General features: G+C 43.1%; 1 protein-coding gene across 1 annotated transcript in view; it reads right to left on the bottom strand.

The window, feature by feature from the left end:
* Positions 1-9,132: 9,132 nt before the first annotated feature.
* LOC311130415 (homeobox protein Meis1) overlaps positions 9,133-19,047 on the bottom strand; it is a 33,872-nt gene continuing 23,957 nt past the window's right edge. The window contains exons 9-12 of the mRNA XM_084163139.1: positions 14,657-14,715; positions 12,889-12,978; positions 12,328-12,429; positions 9,133-10,001 (exon numbers count right to left, since the gene is read on the bottom strand). Coding sequence (XP_084019265.1) covers positions 12,371-12,429; positions 12,889-12,978; positions 14,657-14,715 — 208 coding nt within the window. The 3' untranslated portion in view covers positions 9,133-10,001; positions 12,328-12,370. The remainder of the gene's footprint in view (positions 10,002-12,327; positions 12,430-12,888; positions 12,979-14,656; positions 14,716-19,047) is intronic.

The raw sequence follows: 19,047 nt of genomic DNA, 5'->3' as shown, positions 1-19,047 counted from the left end.
AACAATCTAATCCAACTCTGTCTGTTTTGCCCCATAGTTGCACAGGTGTTGTTTTTTTTGCTAAACAACCAACCTGTCTATAAACTTTATAACATTTCAAACCACACTCCGCCACTGCAAGGACCCTGTACCGCTACCCTCTGTATGACATACAGGAATGGCAGTCATCTTTGATATGTTTGCCTTTGGTGGGTAAATCATGGTAATTGTTCCTTTAAATGCAGCAACTTCCTGCACACTGGGTCAATGTCTCCCGTCGGCGTAACCCGACCTCCCACCTTCCTCTCCCGGGGGTAACGATGATCCACGCCTCCCTGGATTCCTTGATCCTCTGTCCGTCACCCAATACCTTCCCCCTCCACTGGCGCAAGGAGGTACAACATTTAATCTCATCTTAAATCAAGAATGTAATTAAGAGTCATAAATTATCACATTTCTATTTGAACGCACTTGGATTCTACAGGCGGCCGGGAAACGTCCTAGACTTTCGGAGAGACAAAGATGTTGGACGCTTTTCAAGAGTGGGAATGAGCTCATGGCGAGTGTTATTCTAAAGCAGACTATTGATGGCCTAGGTCACGCACCCAGACCAAGACCTGGAGGAGTGGAAGGGGAAAACCTTGCTTTTTAGATTGATGCCTTGCTGGAATTTGGTTCTGTTCAGACTAATGTTGGTTATGTGAGTCCAAATTAGGAGCTGCTTTGTTTATATAAACCCCTTACCTCTCTCTGGGCTTTTCGCCTATAGCCAGAGAGGGGTCATTCCATGGGCACTCACTACTCCCATCATTTCGAAGGCATATATATCTCCGTCTGTATCTCTCGCATTCTTTCCTATTGAGCGAACACACAATGCGGGGAGAAGGGCCTCAGAGCGTTGCTTCAAATCAAAGTTCACCACACACATACATACACACACACACACACACACATGCATGTACATTACGCACACACATACTGACATGTGCACATACAGTGGGGAAAAAAAGTATTTAGTCAGCCACCAATTGTGCAAGTTCTCCCACTTAAAAAGATGAGAGAGGCCTGTAATTTTCATCATAGGTACACGTCAACAATGACAGACAAATTGAGAAAGAAAAATCCCGAAAATCACATTGTAGGATTTTTAATGAATTTGTTTGCAAATTATGGTGGAAAATAAGTATTTGGTCACCTACAAACAAGCAAGATTTCTGGCTCTCACAGACCTGTAACTTCTTCTTTAAGAGGCTCCTCTGTCCTCCACTCGTTACCTGTATTAATGGCACCTGTTTGAACTTGTTATCAGTATAAAAGACACCTGTCCACAACCTCAAACAGTCACACTCCAAACTCCACTATGGCCAAGACCAAAGAGCTGTCAAAGGACACCAGAAACAAAATTGTAGACCTGCACCAGGCTGGCAAGACTGAATCTGCAATAGGTAAGCAGCTTGGTTTGAAGAAATCAACTGTGGGAGCAATTATTAGGAAATGGAAGACATACAAGACCACTGATAATCTCCCTCGATCTGGGGCTCCACGCAAGATCTCACCCCGTGGGGTCAAAATGATCACAAGAACGGTGAGCAAAAATCCCAGAACCACACGGGGGGACCTAGTGAATGACCTGCAGAGAGCTGGGACCAAAGTAACAAAGCCTACCATCAGTAACACACTACGCCGCCAGGGACTCAAATCCTGCAGTGCCAGACGTGTCCCCCTGCTTAAGCCAGTACATGTCCAGGCCCGTCTGAAGTTTGCTAGAGTGCATTTGGATGATCCAGAAGAGGATTGGGAGAATGTCATATGGTCAGATGAAACCAAAATAGAACTTTTTGGTAAAAACTCAACTCGTCGTGTTTGGAGGTCAAAGAATGCTGAGTTGCATCCAAAGAACACCATACCTACTGTGAAGCATGGGGGTGGAAACATCATGCTTTGGGGCTGTTTTTCTGCAAAGGGACCAGGACGACTGATCCGTGTAAAGGAAAGAATGAATGGGGCCATGTATCGTGAGATTTTGAGTGAAAACCTCCTTCCATCAGCAAGGGCATTGAAGATGAAACGTGGCTGGGTCTTTCAGCATGACAATGATCCCAAACACACCGCCCGGGCAACGAAGGAGTGGCTTCGTAAGAAGCATTTCAAGGTCCTGGAGTGGCCTAGCCAGTCTCCAGATCTCAACCCCATAGAAAATCTTTGGAGGGAGTTGAAAGTCCGTGTTGCCCAGCGACAGCCCCAAAACATCACTGCTCTAGAGGAGATCTGCATTGAGGAATGGGCCAAAATACCAGCAACAGTGTGTGAAAACCTTGTGAAGACTTACAGAAAACGTTTGACCTGTGTCATTGCCAACAAAGGGTATATAACAAAGTATTGAGAAACTTTTGTTATTGACCAAATACTTATTTTCCACCATAATTTGCAAATAAATTCATTAACCGGCCGCGACCGGGAGGCCCATGGGGCGGCGCACAATTGGCCCAGCGTCGTCCAGGGTAGGGGAGGGAATGGCCGGCAGGGATGTAGCTCAGTTGGTAGAGCAACTGAGTTGATAGAGCATGGCGTTTGCAACGCCAGGGTTGTGGGTTCGATTCCTGACTGTAAGTCGCTCTGGATAAGAGCGTCTGCTATATGACTAAAATGTAAAATGTAAATGTAATAAAAAATCCTACAATGTGATTTTCTGTATTTTTTCTTCTCATTTTGTCTGTCATAGTTGACGTGTACCTATGATGAAAATTACAGGCCTCTCTCATCTTTTAAGTAGGAGAACTTGCACAATTGGTGGCTGACTAAATACTTTTTTCCCCCCACTGTATGAACACACATACACACGTGCACATACACACATACACACACCTCTCTCCCTCCCTCCACCCCAAAGCCTGTTGAGTACGACGGACCTGTCAGACAAGAGGCCGCTGGGGTACTTGTGGAGGGAAAGTGCCTTATGGAGAGAAGTCTGGAATGCACAAGCCTTTAGCGTAACCGGAAAATCTGCCAAAAAGGAAAACACTGCAAACCTATTCATTATCCACCCCGTGACACTTTTTTCCAACTTCGAGACTAGTAAAATATCTCCATACCTCCCGGGCCAGTGATTACGTGTGCATTACCGATTGCGCTCTTGCGAAAGGGTGACAAAATCCCATCATACACCCCATCAACTCTCAGAGACTAATTATCTGTTGGAGAGGACTATAGGTTTACAATGTACACACTGTGGTCTGTGTGCCAAATGGCACCCTATTCCCTATATAGTGCACTACATTTGACCAGAGCCCTATGGGCCCTGGTCAAAAGTAGTGCACTATATAGGGAAAAGGGTGCCATTTGGGAGGCACACTGTATGATGTTTTGACTGCCTGTATCGACACGCCTCCATACCACGGCATTAGCAGAGGATTAGAAAACCAACTGAAAAAAGTATGCTAAAGTAAGTGTAGCATGAGTATGGTTAATCCAAGTCATTGGAAGACATGACGTTACATTGAAGCTATTCCATGGACACTATTCTAGAGTCACTAAGGTGTGTACGAAATGGCACGCCATTATCTAGTGCACTACTTTTCACCCGAGCCCTATGGGCCCTGGTCAAATGTAGTGCACTACATAGGGCTCTGAGAAGTACAAAAAAGGGGCTGAATAGCACCATATAGGAAGTAGCAGACAAGAGAGACAGAAAAGGCTATGTGTTTTGGTTTCAATAATCACTTATTGGTCATTATCAATTAGGTAGGTTGAGGGGCCCGGGCCCATAGCAGCCACTGTGTAAATACACTGGCAAAGTTCAGCCAGCAGAACTCTTGACAAATAAATGGCCCTGTCACAGACAGCCTTTCATTAATCTCAACTTGTCATCCTTGTTTATTCAGGTTGGGGGGTTGGAAATCCAAGAATATTACATCTTGTATCTATAAGTATATACATGTTAAAGATGAAGTCCGGAATCTTAAGCACAACAAATTCGTAACATATTGCACAAATTGGATTCGTAACATACTGTTCCACTTGAATTGCCATTTCCTGGTTACTAAAATTCTAATAGTTTGCCAAATTTCAGTTTATGTGACAAAACAAGCAGTCATTGTGTAGAGAATCATTGTACCATCTAAATCGCTGTGGCATATCTTTTCCATAACCAAAAATATTGTATTTGTTATTTGTTTGAAGCTGGTGTACAAAACCCAAAGTAAAAGACGCAAAAACTAAACTTAAGAACGGGAAGCATAGAAATAGCTCACATAGAGCAGATCTAGCACTTTTTAGAATTGCTTTTAATGAGAATGACAGATCTAGAACTCAAATGTTTTATGTGAATTTGGTCGGGTCACCCAAAAAGTTACATATTGTAGCGTTAACATATCAAACGAAATGACTTAGTACAAAATTGGATGGTGTAGTACACAAAAAAACGGAGTCTGTTTTGGCTCGTGAGCACCACTTTAAAACGACTGTCTGAAATTATACAAACATTTGAGAGTCCATCATTAATGACAATGGTTTATTTGATATATTTTATTTTTTAAATAAACATAGAACAGTGATCTAACTGTACAGGACCTTTTTCGCAGTAGCACCACATTCATCATAAATACCTCTTCCGCAATATTTTCTGACATTTGGCATTTTTCTTTAAGCCTTCCTTACATTTAATTAGAAAAACGGCCCTGTACACGAAACACAGACAAGTGATTGATTGTTTTTGTGCAGGTTTGAAATAGCGACCAAATTATTTTTCTTGAGGGGATAAAGGTAGTAGTTGCCTTGGGTGGCCAACCAGCACAGATATTAGCCACTCTATCTGTCCTCACAGAGATAACATTGTCAGTCTGACTCACTCTGTCACTCGAAACCTGATAACAACTTTAACCTAACCATCTTTCAATGTTTTGGAAGTTTCTGCTGCTTGTACCAGCATGCCATAGTTGCATGTTAGTCTGCAAGGAATTTTTATGTCAAAATCTTATATACCTTTAACGGAATGTTCACTTCTGAACTTCACAACATTGGTAATGAGATATTGACCTTACTAGTCAAGACTTGTGAAATCGTTGCATGTGACTATATGGAGAATTCAGAAGGCAAAACTAGTAATGTAGCATTCGTTGTTTTGCAGTTGCTCTGAAATTGTTATATGGATTTGAATGGAATCTAATGGAATTTAATTTAATTGAAATTGAAATTAACAGAAATTCATTTCATAAAATGTAAGTTATCTAATCTGAAGTGAACTAAATGAAATATTCCCCACATAAAGTATTTCCATGGTCAGTGGAAATCTTCGTCTTCCTCGTCTTCCTCTCTCCTCTGGTAGGTCCAGGATGAGGTGAGGTAGTGGCCATGCCTTGGCCCCTGCAGCACCTTGACACATAGAGACCCAGAGCAGTGACCCACCTCAGGAGACCAAGTCATCCGTCACTGCATGTCGGGCCCCCAGGACCCCAGGGGTCGTGGCCTGCTGATTCCATCCATTGTTTCAGGGTGACTGCTTCTCCTAGTTGCCTCAAATACAAAGGATATTTACACACTGGCTCTGAGATGTCTCCAGTCCTCATCTTGATTGCCATTAGCATTACTTGTGTGCATCTTTAAGTCTGGGTTTCTTGGTTTTACGTTTTGTGACAAATTACTTTGTTAAAAGCTCTAAATTAAAATGAAACTTGATATAATTCATTGTGATAGATTAGATGGACTAGATACAGTGCTTTCAAAAAGGATTTATACCCCTCGACTTATTCCACATTTTGTTGTGTTACAGCCTGAATTCAGAATTGATTATATAAACAAAATTCTCACCCATCTACACACAAGTTTCATAATAACAAAGTGAAAACATGTTTTTAGAAATGTTTGCAAATGTATTGAAAATAAAATACAGAAATATCTCATTTCCATAAGTATTCAATACATGTTATAATTACCTTTGGCAGCGATTCCAGCTTTGAGTCTTTCTAGTCCTTGCCAATGACAAGCATACCCATAACATGATGCAGCCACCACCATGCTTGAAAATATGAAGAGTGGTACTCAGTGATGTGTTGTGTTGGATTTTATCCAAACATAACATTCATTTCTTTGCCACATTTTTCACAGTTTTACTTTAGTGCCTTATTGCAAACAGAATATGTGTATTCTCTACAGGCTTCCTTCTTTTCGCTCTGTCAATTAGGTTAGTATTGTGGAGTAACTACAATGTTGTTGATCCATCATCAGTTTTCTCCTATCACAGCCTCTGTAACTGTTTTAAAGTCACCATTGGCCTCATGGTGAAATCCCTGAGCGGTTTCCTTCCTCTCCGGCAACTGAGTTAGGAGGACACCTGTATCTTTGTAGTGACTGGGTGTATTGATACACCATCTAAAGTTCTAAAGTGTAATTAATAACTTCACCATGCTCAAAGGGATATTCAATGTCTGCTTTTTTTCTACCAATAGGTTGCCTTCTTTGCGAGGCATTGGAAAACCTCCCTGGTCTTTGTGGTTGAATCTGTGTTTGAAATTCACTGCTTGACTGAGGGACCTTACAGATAATTGGATGTGTGGGGTACAGAGATGAGGTAGTCATTCAAAAACAATGTTAAACACTATTATTGAACACAGAATGAATCCATGCAACTTATTATGTGACTTGTAAAGCTAATTTTTACTCCTAAACGTATTTAGGCTTACCATAACAAAGGGGTTGAATACTTATTGACACATAAGTAAGTGACACAACATCTCAATTTAATTAATTTAAAATTCAGCCTGTAACACAACATGTAGAAAAAGTAAAGGGGTATGAATACTTTCTGAAGGCACTGTATATATACTTTGTTGATTGATTTGAGCTTAGTTCAGAATTTATTACAGAGTAATAAATCAACACTGAAATTGCCACACACCATAATCCCTAAAGTGGCCCCACACAAACTTGATGTATTTTATATTTGTTGTTTACACTGCACTTTTAGCATATTTAATGAAGTGCCATGATGAATCCTCAGCTGGAGGAAATCTGCTACTGATGTCTAATCACACATTTAGGTAGCGTCCCAAATGGCACCCTATTCATTATATTGTGCACTAGTTTTGACCAGAGCCCTATGGGCCCTGGTCAAAAGTAGTGTACTATGTAGGGAATAGGGTGCCATTTGGAACGTAACCTTAGATGGGAAAAACAGTCAGATGAAGGCAGTTTCCAAAATCCCCTAAAGATGGCAGTCAAACATGGGACTTAGTTCACATTGGCTTTATTGGAGTAGACAACCATGTCCCTCAGGAATGTGAGACTTGCAGTGGAATCATGAGGAGCAGAGAGATTAGGGGAAAACATGACAGGAAAGAGTTACATTTTCTTAAACATTATGGTGCTATTTTATTTTTAAATTACATTTGTGGCAAAAAAAGATTTGTGGCAGCCACATTCACCCATAATCTCGACTAAAAGTCGATAACCAACCGAAATTCCACAATATCCTTCTGTCCTCACACCAAATTAGTAATTGATTTTAAGAGGAAGATAAATGATTCCTTTGTGGCCATCGGCTTTGAAATGAGGTGTATCTAGGGAACTCCCAGAGGATTGGGAGAGCACATCTATTGAGAGGGAGAAGTAGAGCGTGAGCAGGAACTAATCTCTCCATTTAAGTGTTTGGGGCAGATTTACGCAAATCTCTTCTTTCCCCCTCAAATTCCAGGGAAGACTCATTTGTATCTAGCTAGGCCTTTCTCACTATTTAGTATCTTGGTAGTGGATAGTGTATATAATTTGTCTCTGGAGAGTCTCACAAAAGGATATCATATAAATAGTAGGCCTATGTCTATAGTAGAAGATCATGTTTTAGTAAGTGTCAGCATATTTTCAGTCCCTCAAATTCCAAGGAAGACTCATTTGTATCAAGGCCTTCTCACTATTAAGCATATTGGTAGTGGATAGTGAAGTGTATGCCATTTTCCTAATGCTGGAGGATGCCACAATAACAATATGTTATATCAATAGTAGACCTCTGTCTATATACTGTATAACACCATGTTTTAGTGTCAGCATATTTTTTTGTCCCAGTTGCAGCAAAAGTAGCCACAGTTTGGGGGGGCTGGATTTCAGTGATGTGCATTTCAGCAGATATTGTATTGGTAATGATGCGGGAGTTCCAGATCTATACCACATTATGCTTCCCTATATAACCTCAATTTATATTCTATTCTTCCTAAATAAAGAAAAATACTGAAGTATTCTCAAACATTCTATTTGCCAAAACAAAGCTTCCAGTTAAGTTGATTTTGGTTAAACCTTTTTTTCTCACATTGTCATTCAAACCTGAGAGACTATAGGTCTTAGGCAAGTTTATAATGTATTATTCCAAGATACTAATATTGACCAATTAAAGACAAGAACAAGAAGATAGAGCAATGTGCTTGTTCATTTAGTGGACCTTCAAAGCCCACCTGGTCTGTTCTCGCCGGGGTTCGGACTTGACAACAACGTCCGTTTGGCAGAATAACCTTTTGGCCTCAACAGCCTGCTTCCTTCAGCCACACCTCATGCAGCAGCTGAGAAACCAAAGAGCGAGAGATAGCGACCCTGCTCTGTTCTTACCCCCACCACCAACACTGTGGATGCATCCCAAATGGCACCACATTGCCTATAATATATGGCACTTTTGACCAGAGCCCTATGGGGCCTAGTCAAAACAAGTGCACCATAAAAGGGATAGGGTGCCATTTGGGACGCAACCTGTGTCTGCATAAGCCCTTTCCACCACAGTCGGTGAATCAGACAATTAATTAGTCAGTAAATACGGAGCTACCCATGCGAGGCAGGGAAGGGGGCAGCCGGTAGGCATGGAAATCTACTGTGTCATTTTTCCCACCACTGTACTGTACCAAGCTGTACCCTCCTAACTGTCTGGGTTACTAACTGGGGTTATGGTAGCACTTTACATTGAGTTGCACTTATACCTGTGTAGTAGCCCTGTAATTACTACTCTTATAGGCTACCTGTGTTGTAACGCTGTAATTACACTCTAGTTATTTAAGTGTTACAAAGCTCGTTACCACATAATATAAATTGTTTGACAGGACCTCAAAGCATGGAAATGGTTCCTTTCTGGTTTGTTCATACAGCAAACTGAGAGAAACGGGTCCTGTTATTTCTTTTTATTTTCAAATGCAGATTTGTGGGGGTAGGAGATAAAAGTCTATGAAAAAAGACACACACATAGTGTGAATTAAACAAGTCAAGTCCTTTTTGAAAAACAGCATAGTACGGCAAAGCAATACCAGAGCACTTGCAATAGTTATCGTTACTCGTCTGTAGAGTTTGTGGTAAAACGGTAAACAGCACACTATTGCCTCACCTTATTGTCATTTTCCAGAATTACAACAATTTCATTATAAAAAAAAAAAAATGGTTTCCAGGGTGTCTGTTGTTTTAAAACGACCCCCCAGGAAATACAGACATCGGCTTCTTCTCTTGGTACAAGTCCACTGCCAAGACAAGAGTGTCTCCACCCTCTATAACTGTCCATGCCATGCAGCAGAGGGGGGGAAAGTTAAGGACGAATTGTTTGTTTCTATTGGTTGAATTAACAGAGTATCGAAGTATCCACTGGAGAGCTCCAGTAATTGTAGTCCCCAGAAGGGAAGTCCTCACAACGTCAGAAGTCCTTACAAGGCATGATGGGGTTTCCAAGGCCTCGCATAGTCAGGGTGGTGGTTCAGTAACAGTGGCTACTCAGACTAAACCACTTGAAGAAATGGGGGGAGTTGGAGAAGGGGGGGCACCAGCTCCACTGACAAACAGTCAGGCGATGGTGGTGAGTTCAGGCTGGGCACCCGCGCAATCGATATCGCTGGGTCACGGAAGAGTCACGGAGGGAGGGGCAGCAGCGAGAGATCATGCCCCAGTGGTGGGGCTGGTTGGTGGGAGGGTAGAGGTGATGGTAGGGACACCAGTGGAGGTCAGAACGATGCCCATATCCGTGCTGATTGGACAGCCATGGGACACGCCATCCTCGGGAATACCTGGCAGTTCTAGTGGGAAAACAAAGAAAAAACAAACAATGAGTAAAACTGAAAACAACACCAGTGTGAACAAGATACTTTAACAATAAAACTGTGTAGTGTTACTTTAACACTATAACACTGTGTAGTGTTAGTTTAAAACTACAGCACTGTGCACTGTTACTTTAACTCCCACAGAGACATGTACTATACATAAAAAAGAGGTAAAGTGAAGCAGTTGTGTTGTGTGCAGTTAAGCAGCACTACAATTGGGTGACATGTCGTGACAAATGGATTTCACCTATCCCGCTAACTCTTAGATCAGTGTTCATGAAGGAAAGGAGAGGAGGAGGGAGGAAAAAGAGGCCATTGGTCAGGCATTTAGAGCCGGCTAGAGTGCAGTAGTCTGCGGCTGAGCAAGAGAGCAGCGCGGCTGACCCATTCTGTTTCACTGACACCGGGGGACCCAATCAACAGGCGCTACTTCCCGATGGAGAGCAGAGGCTAAACGCCCCTGAAGCCTTATTTTCTCTTTCTTCTCTTTCGTTTCCTTTCTTTCTCCTGTTAGTCCCTTTACCGATCCTCCCCTCAAAAGATGGCAACCCTGACCCCTCGGAACGATGTTAGCAAACCTCGGCCAAATAATTGGCGGAGGGCTCCTTTAAACAATGGCCTCCAGCGGTGTTAGAGCGACGCACAGGGGTCAGTGAGGAAGTTCACCAAATGATGCCTGAGGGGGTTTCTGGGTAGAGAGAAACATTTTTACGGGGGGAAATAATCCTGTACGCTCGTTATTAATTTGTGGGCCCGTAATCGCCTATTGTCTGGGAAGGGAAAAGGACGATGTTGCCCAGCCTTGGCTAATTTTGTGGAAGAAGAAGAAAAGACAGAAAGAAAGGGGGCCAAACGACCAGGGACGGAGGGGTCCGGGGGCTTCTGCATGGCTTGCTTCGGATCCGAACTGACAGGTGCATTGTTTCCCAAGGACCCATAAGCTCGATAATCGCGAGGGGAAGAAAGCGTAATGCTCCTTCTGAGAAGTCTTTAATTGACTTTGGTTCGGAGTAATGTTGCAGAGTGACCGTATTAGAAAAACCGGCCGAGTCCCGAGTCTCTCTCAAGTCTCGGCCGTAAACGGCTCGCTTAATCTTCCCCATTCGCCGAGCTTAATGAAAATAGCTTATGAAGGAACTGGAGCCCTTAATCAAATAAGAGGGGGAAACCGTTTTATGTCCCTCGTTAATGATCAATTCATTCAATGGGACGTAAAATAATATTGCTCATCTCTTATGATTAATTGACCCTGCAATCTTTGAGCACTTTAGCTTAATTAGCCACTCTATAAGGCCGAAATGTAACTGTGAGGGAGCTGGATGCCACCAACACTCAATAGACGGCAGAGGAAGACTGACTCTCAGTCTGTCTGTCTTACTTCTGCTCCCATAGGATTTCAGATGCCACTTCCTACCCCATTAACCATTTTTACATGAGAAATTCGTTAGCACTATGGTTTTTCATTGAGCATCCACTTTGGTTGTTTCTAAACAAACATCAAATATGCACATCTGAGAAACAGAACTATGCTTTCTTTTTTCCGATGGTAGACCCTTTGAAAGTGGACAGCCATAACAGGTTCTTTCCCACAGTGTGTGTGAGAAGCGGGAGCAATGAAAGGTCATTATTTCTGTCCACAAGACCAGTCAAATAAATCAATTGGTCACACCACTGGCGTATACATATTTAATTTAGACAAAGTCAATTAGCTTTTGCCAGCCTTTTTTCATCCTACTGCAATGTGGCAGTAGCTTATGCTGCATTTATAAACAGTAGCCTTTTGCTTCGTGGGTCCGTGCTAGCATACCACTTAGTGTGCATGCCTTATACATTCTTCATGATACAGTGAGCTTGGGACAGTGACACATTTTTTGTTGTTTTGGCTCTTTACTCCAGCACTTTGGATTTTAAATGATACAATGACTATGAAGTTAAAGTGCAGACTGTCAGCTTTAATTTGAAGGTGAACCGTTTAGAAATTACAGCACTTTTTGTACATAGTCCCCCCATTCTAGGGGACCAAAAGTATTGGGACAAATTCACTTACATGTGTAGTAAAGTAGTCAAAAGTTTAGCATTTGGTCCCATATTCCTAGTACGCGATAATTACATCAAGCTTGTGGCTCTACAAACTTGTTGGATACATTTGCTGTTTGTTTTGATTGTGTTTAAGATTATTTTGTGCCCAATAGAAATGAATCGTAAATAATGTTTTGTGTCATTTTGGAGTCACTTTTATTGTAAATAAGAATAGAATATGTTTCTAAACACTTCTACATTAAGGTGGATGCTTGATACTTACAGTGCGTCCCCTTGGGCTCTGTGCTGGGTCCGTTAGCGAGGGGTCACATGTAGTGCCACTGTCCCTCCACGCCCATACCCATGCCCATCCCACCCATGGGTCCTACGGGGAGAGAAGAGGGACAAATTAGAGAGGTGTGAGTGAGGATGGGGGAAGAGAAGGGGGACAGAGATAAAGAGGACAAAGACTTATTATTTGGGTCAGTGAGGTGAGGCAATGCAAATATTGCAATGTGACCAATCACACCTGGTCAAGACCGTGTCTCGGCAAGGTGGGGGGAGAGGGAATGCAGGAGAGATAGGGTGAGCAAATTATACTGTGACAGGAGAGGGGTGCATGGGAACCAGTCAGGTCCATGGTGTGTGTTAGAGGGATTCAAAAGTGTGTGTGTGTGTGTGTGTGTGTGTGTGTGTGTGTGTGTGTGTGTGTGTGTGTGTGTGTGTGTGTGTGTGTGTGTGTGTGTGTGGTGCGTGCGTGCGTGCGTGCGTGCGTGCCTGCATGTGTGTGCGTGCGTGCATGTGTGTGTCTGGGACGTAGGAGTTAAGAGATAGGAGTCTTTACCAGGTGGTCTGATTCCCATGTGTGTCTGGCCGTCCATGACGAACCCTCCCATTGGTTGACCATCTGGGGTGTAGGGCCCTCCTCCAGTCACTGGCGAAAAAACACAGGCCAAGACAGAAAGAAATGCTCATTAAAATCTTACATAAGTTTTAATTACCGGTGCACCCCCATAAAACGTCCCCCCTCCCTCTCCCGGTTTGGTCTGTCCTGTTATTTGCTCTCTATTATCCTCTAATTACAAGATCATTTGGGAGGTCATTTTATTCATCAACAGGCTTAATTACTAGCAAATGACTTAGTATGTATTGGTAAGAGTTAATATCAAATTGTCCTTAAGGCTTATGCTGTGTAAGAGCAAGTTGATATCAGCAAATAGCTTACTGTTCTGGCAACTAGAACGTAATTACCTCGAATTACACAGCAGCACTGTAAATGGGAGACAAGTAACTTATAACAACACTTTGACTCATTAAACACGCGTTTAAGCAAACCGCTTAACCATGATTACAGTACGTAATTAAGGAACTACTTTTCCACCAGGTTACTATTTAAATCATCCACTATCGCTTATGGAACAATTAGTGGCGGAGGAAGGATAGGACAGAACGGGCTGTGATTCGGCTTTCTGTCTCCCTCATATCATAAAAGTGTAGGCAGCCTCAGGTAGAGAAGCTGGTTCTGGTTACATGAGCCGGAGCAACAGTTCATGCTCCTCGGTCTGTCTTTGAACTTTACAGAGTCCCCCTAATGCAACCCTAACCCCTAACCCTCATCACAGGTCATACATTTTACAGCAGCTCCAAAACAAGGCATGTGCCAGGGGACTGCTCTGTCTTTAGCAGAGAGGGAGAGAGAGGAAGCGAGAGAGAGAGGAAGAGAGAGAGAGGGGGGGGGGAGAGAGAGGGGGGAGAGAGAGAGGGGGGAGAGAGAGAGAGAGAGGAAGAGAGAGAGAGAGGGGGGAGAGAGAGAGAGGGGGAGAGAGAGAGAGAGAGAGGGGGGAGAGAGAGAGGAAGAGAGAGAGAGGGGGGAGAGAGAGAGAGAGAGAGGGGGGGGAGAGAGAGGGGTGAGAGAGAGAGAGAGGGGGAGAGAGAGAGGAAGAGAGAGAGAGAGGGGGAGAGAGAGAGAGGGGGGAGAGAGAGAGAGGGGGGAGAGAGAGAGAGGGGGGAGAGAGAGAGAGGAAGAGAGAGAGAGACTAACGAAGTAAACCAAAGTCCTACTCAACAACTTTTTACAGTAGTCAATATGTGTTTTTATCAAAAAGTAGTAATTCTGAAATTAAATGTCAATTTGTAAAAAAAGCAAGGGCAAATGACTGGTCATATTTTAGCTTCAGTTTCACTTGCTCCTTGTTTGTTTTTAATCCAAGGTTAAACTTTCAATGGACTGGCCAGTCAAAGTGATTAGTGTCTTTGTCTGGGCTAATCCGCTGGGTTTTAGTGGCCATTCACTCCCATAGTTAAGTCCGTCCGTTCAGTTAAACACATTGAAGACCAGAAGGGGCAAGGCTGGCGATAGTAGCAGGAGAAGTACACAGGCCTTGAGCTGTTTTGTTTGTTTTGTCAAAAACGGATTACATTTATGTTTTAATTTATGTTTACATTTTGAAAGGTTTTTATTTTATTTTATTAAATTCAAGATTTTTGTAAATGTATGTTGATCTGTTTTCTTGACAAATGTTTTCTTGACGAGTTCATATTCCTGCGTTGACTTGAATTGAAACAACTTTACCACATTCATTGAAACCATTCAAATTTGACGGCAGACTTGCCTGCTCTATTGGACTGGTCGATCATGGGCTGTACTATTCTTCGTCTCGCGTTGATGAACCTGAAAGAGAGGGAATGAGAGAGGGAGGGAATGGGGGGAGGGGGGTGGAGGAGAGAGAAGACAGCAACACGTTATAAATGAGGCCTGGCGAGCAGCATATGATTTCAATGTACTGTTTTGGGACCACAGAGGAAAAGCATTCATTCACTTTGGCGTTATGAGAAGAAGAAAAATACTCGCTGTCAGCGATGGTTGCCTGACGTTGTCCAGGCGTCTGGTCTACACTTCACTTAAAGAACATGGAAACCTCAACGTCCTCTCAAACTGTGGCTTTCAAAGAAAAAAATTGCTTCTTGGACAGTAACTGTGATTCTTACCAAACCAAACACCTGGAATATCTATGAGTTCATAGCAAACGGACGCTGCTGGTGCAAGCATATACTTCTTTGATACCTACCAGTACAGTAGACACTTGATATACTGTCTCTAAAAATGTTGGTCCTTTAAGTCCAAAACATTTCATGTCACAGCAAAATTATATTTAGCTTTTCATTACATAAAATACACCATGCACTGATAAAGTAAAGTCCTAAAGTACTAGTATAGTTTTTTACTGTACCATCCCTTAGCACACATCCAAACAAAGCTCATACAACTAAATCTCTCTGCAGTGGGATAGCTTAGGTGCATTATGGAATAGCTATGTTTGCAGAGAGTTGTCCTACATTCATACACGTCCTCTCTAAATATAATTGTGCTCTTGAAAGCCATCATCCTGGTATGCATGACCCCTGACCTTTGACCCTGGCGGCCCCGTGACCCGGCGCCCTCGGCAGAGGAGCACTCTGGTCTTGCTCAGCTTAAAGCCTTGTGAACCCGCCCCGCGACCCCTGCCGACCCGGGGAGTGAAAGCTCAGTGGTTCCAACTTGATTTATGTCCCCCTGCCTTTTTACCCCTGGTGGGATGGTTCCATTTCATCTTTTTCTTAAAAAAAAAAAGAGAAAAGAGAAAAGGGGAGGAACGGGTTTCCTTTTCAGGAAAACAAAAGCCACACCACTCCTTTCAGCAGGGCCCGAAAAAAGGCAGAAGCAGGGGGCGGGAGGAGGAGTGGAGGGGGGGGTGAAGATGAGGGGGAGAAGACGATACTAAGACAGAAGTGAGGAGAAGAGGCAGAGGACAAACTGAACTAGCAAAACAGAGGCATATGATGAAGCCTGTCTTGAGCCGCATGCTTTTTCAGTGTAATAACATACTGTATCTCTCTATCAGACAATAAAATGTGGCTATTAGGTGATGCTTTGGATGATAGAACCACAAAAATAAAGGAGAACCAATTACTTTCATATCAACAAAGCTTTGACAAATGAGGCGCAAAGTGCCTTAGGCCAGAGTGCTTCCACAAAAACCACAAGAAGTACATATCCTTGATGATACTGTGACGAATCATGGTGGGGAGCACAGGGGGTGTATGTAGTGTTAGGGGTCTCGAAGTAGAGAGAGATAGAGGGAGAGAGAGGGGTGGAGAGGCTGTGGGGCGCTCTGTTGTTCTGGGAGCCCGGGCGGCACCACACACCCCCTAGCTCCGCATTTTAAGCAGCCAATGAAAGGGGGAACAGAGCGCCATGCGGCGTGGCCAAGGCTGCGTCCTCTGTTAGGGAGTTAAAAGTTTCACCCCTGCACGAACCCTTCACACCATGGGACTGTGTTTATGGCCCTGCTTCAGCCCTCCGCTTCCCACCACACAATAAGTGCGACTATCCACCCCTCTCTGGCTCCCATTCCCACAATAGAGGCCTATTCTTCTGACTAGAGCTAGACGTGTCGTAAAAACCCTCCACAAGAAAAACATTATTTTACGACGGCTTTGTATGATATGAACTTGTATGCTTAGTGTGTAGTGAAGTAAGCACCTAAAGTAGTCACTTCTAGATACAGTCAGGGTATCCACAATAGGGTTGGGGTCAATTCCATTTCAATTAAATCATCTCAGGAAGTATTGCATTGAAAAGCCTTCACTTTACTTTAACTTCCTGAATAGAAATGGAATGAACCCCAACCCTGATACACAACTTTACAAATAATACCTCACCACCATGCACCATCAAATTTACACATAAAAACACAGCCCGAAAAGCATTTTTTGTTTAAAGGAATGCCCTCAAGAACAACCCCAACAACTGAAATATCCTCCTTTAGCTAATTTGGTGCGGTGGCATCTGTTCTCGTCCACTGCAGGCTGCAGAGCTGGAGCCTCAGCACGGTGACACGCCTCTCCTGTGAGGATTAAAATAAACGAGCGCTCCCCTCCAGTCTGGGCTCCCCTGGTCGTAAAATGGCCCCTAAACCCGCCTCCCCGGGTGTCATTCTCAGGTCAGCTTCCCCCCGCCCCCCCTCCCCCTTGGTCCCCCCCAACTCCCCCCTTGCACGCTCACCCCTGGGTGTGTTTAAATAAACCAGTCCAGCTGTTTGCCGTGAAAACGCTATTGACATCAACCCCCCCCTTCTCACCTGTTCCAATCAGCACATGGCCCTGTTATGAGGTGGGGGGGAACTTAAATGCTTCGGCAACCTATCCACAACCTCTCCGCAACCTATCCTACTGCACTTAGTATGTGACTGACAAACGAGCCCATGCATGTACAGTATGTTCAAAGCACTAACAGCAATGTCAATTGAACGATGACTATGCAATGCATGTGTATGTCAAGGAAATGGACTGTACTGCTGCTCCATTTAGATCAGTGGTGTAAAGTACTTAAATAAAAGTACTTTAAAGTACTACTTAAGTAGATTTTGTGGTATCTGTACTACATTCCTAAAGAAAATAATGTACTTTTTACTCCATTCATTATTTTCCCTGACACCCAAAAGTACTCGTTACATTTTGAATTTATTGTATTTATTATTTATTTTACCGTTATTTAACTAGGCAAGTCAGTTAAGAACAAATTATTATTTACAACGACGGCCTACACCGGTCAAACCCAGACAACGCTGGGCCAATTGTGCGCCGCCCTATGGGACTCCCAATCACGGCCGGTTGTGATACAGCCTGGAATCGAACCAGGGGGTCTGCCACTGATCTGGTGGACTCACTAAACACACATGCTTTGTTTGTAAATTATGTTGGAGTGTGCCCCTGGATATCCATAATAATAAAAAACAAGAAAATGGTGGCGCCTGGTTTGCTCAATACATTATATAGAATTTGAAATGATTTATACTTTTACTTTTGATACTTAAGTATATTTTTTACCAAATACTTTTAGACTTTTACTCAAGTAGTATTTCACTGGGTGACTTTCACTTTTACTTCAGTCATTTTCTATTAAGGTATCTTTACTTTTACTCAAGTATGACAATTGAGTACTTTTTCCACCACTGATTTAGATTAATAAGTTCCAGAGAGGACATAGAAAAAATGGGAGAAAAACGTCAGTGCCAGCCGCTGAGTTGAGAGGCCAAACGGCTCTGAATTCCTACACACACTGCTGGAATATCTGTAACGTTCCACCGCAGCCGGCAATTCCAAGAGTACTTGTGTGTGTGTGTGTGTGTATGTACAGTGGGGGAAAAAAGTATTTAGTCAGCCACCAATTGTGCAAGTTCTCCCACTTAAAAAGATGAGAGAGGCCTGTAATTTCCATCATAGGTACACGTCAACTATGACAGACAAAATGAGAAAACAAATTCCAGAAAATCACATTGTAGGATTTTTAATGAATTTATTTGCAAATTATGGTGGAAAATAAGTATTTGGTCAATAACAAAAGTTTCTCAATACTTTGTTATATACCCTTTGTTGGCAATGACACAGGTCAAACGTTTTCTGTAAGTCTTCACAAGGTTTTCACACACTGTTGCTGGTATTTTGGCCCATTCCTCAATGCAGATCTCCTCTAGAGCAGTGATGTTTTGGGGCTGTCGCTGGGCAACACAGACTTTCAACTCCCTCCAAAGATGTTCTATGGGGTTGAGATCTGGAGACTGGCTAGGCCACTCCAGGACCTTGAAATGCTTCTTACGAAGCCACTCCTTCGTTGCCCGGGCGGTGTGTTTGGGATCATTGTCATGCTGAAAGACCCAGCCACGTTTCATCTTCAATGCCCTTGCTGATGGAAGGAGGTTTTCACTCAAAATCTCACGATATATGGCCCCATTCACTCTTTCCTTTACACGGATCAGTCGTCCTGGTCCCTTTGCAGAAAAACAGCCCCAAAGCATGATGTTTCCACCCCCATGCTTCACAGTAGGTATGGTGTTCTTTGGATGCAACTCAGCATTCTTTGACCTCCAAACACGACGAGTTGAGTTTTGACCAAAAAGTTATATTTTGGTTTCATCTGACCATATGACATTCTCCCAATCCTCTTCTGGATCATCCAAATGCA

Source organism: Coregonus lavaretus (genome assembly GCF_964263955.1).
Source record: "Coregonus lavaretus genome assembly, chromosome: 6".
NCBI classification, from domain to species: Eukaryota; Metazoa; Chordata; class Actinopteri; order Salmoniformes; family Salmonidae; genus Coregonus; species Coregonus lavaretus.
This window is presented reverse-complemented; position numbering and strand designations above follow the sequence as displayed.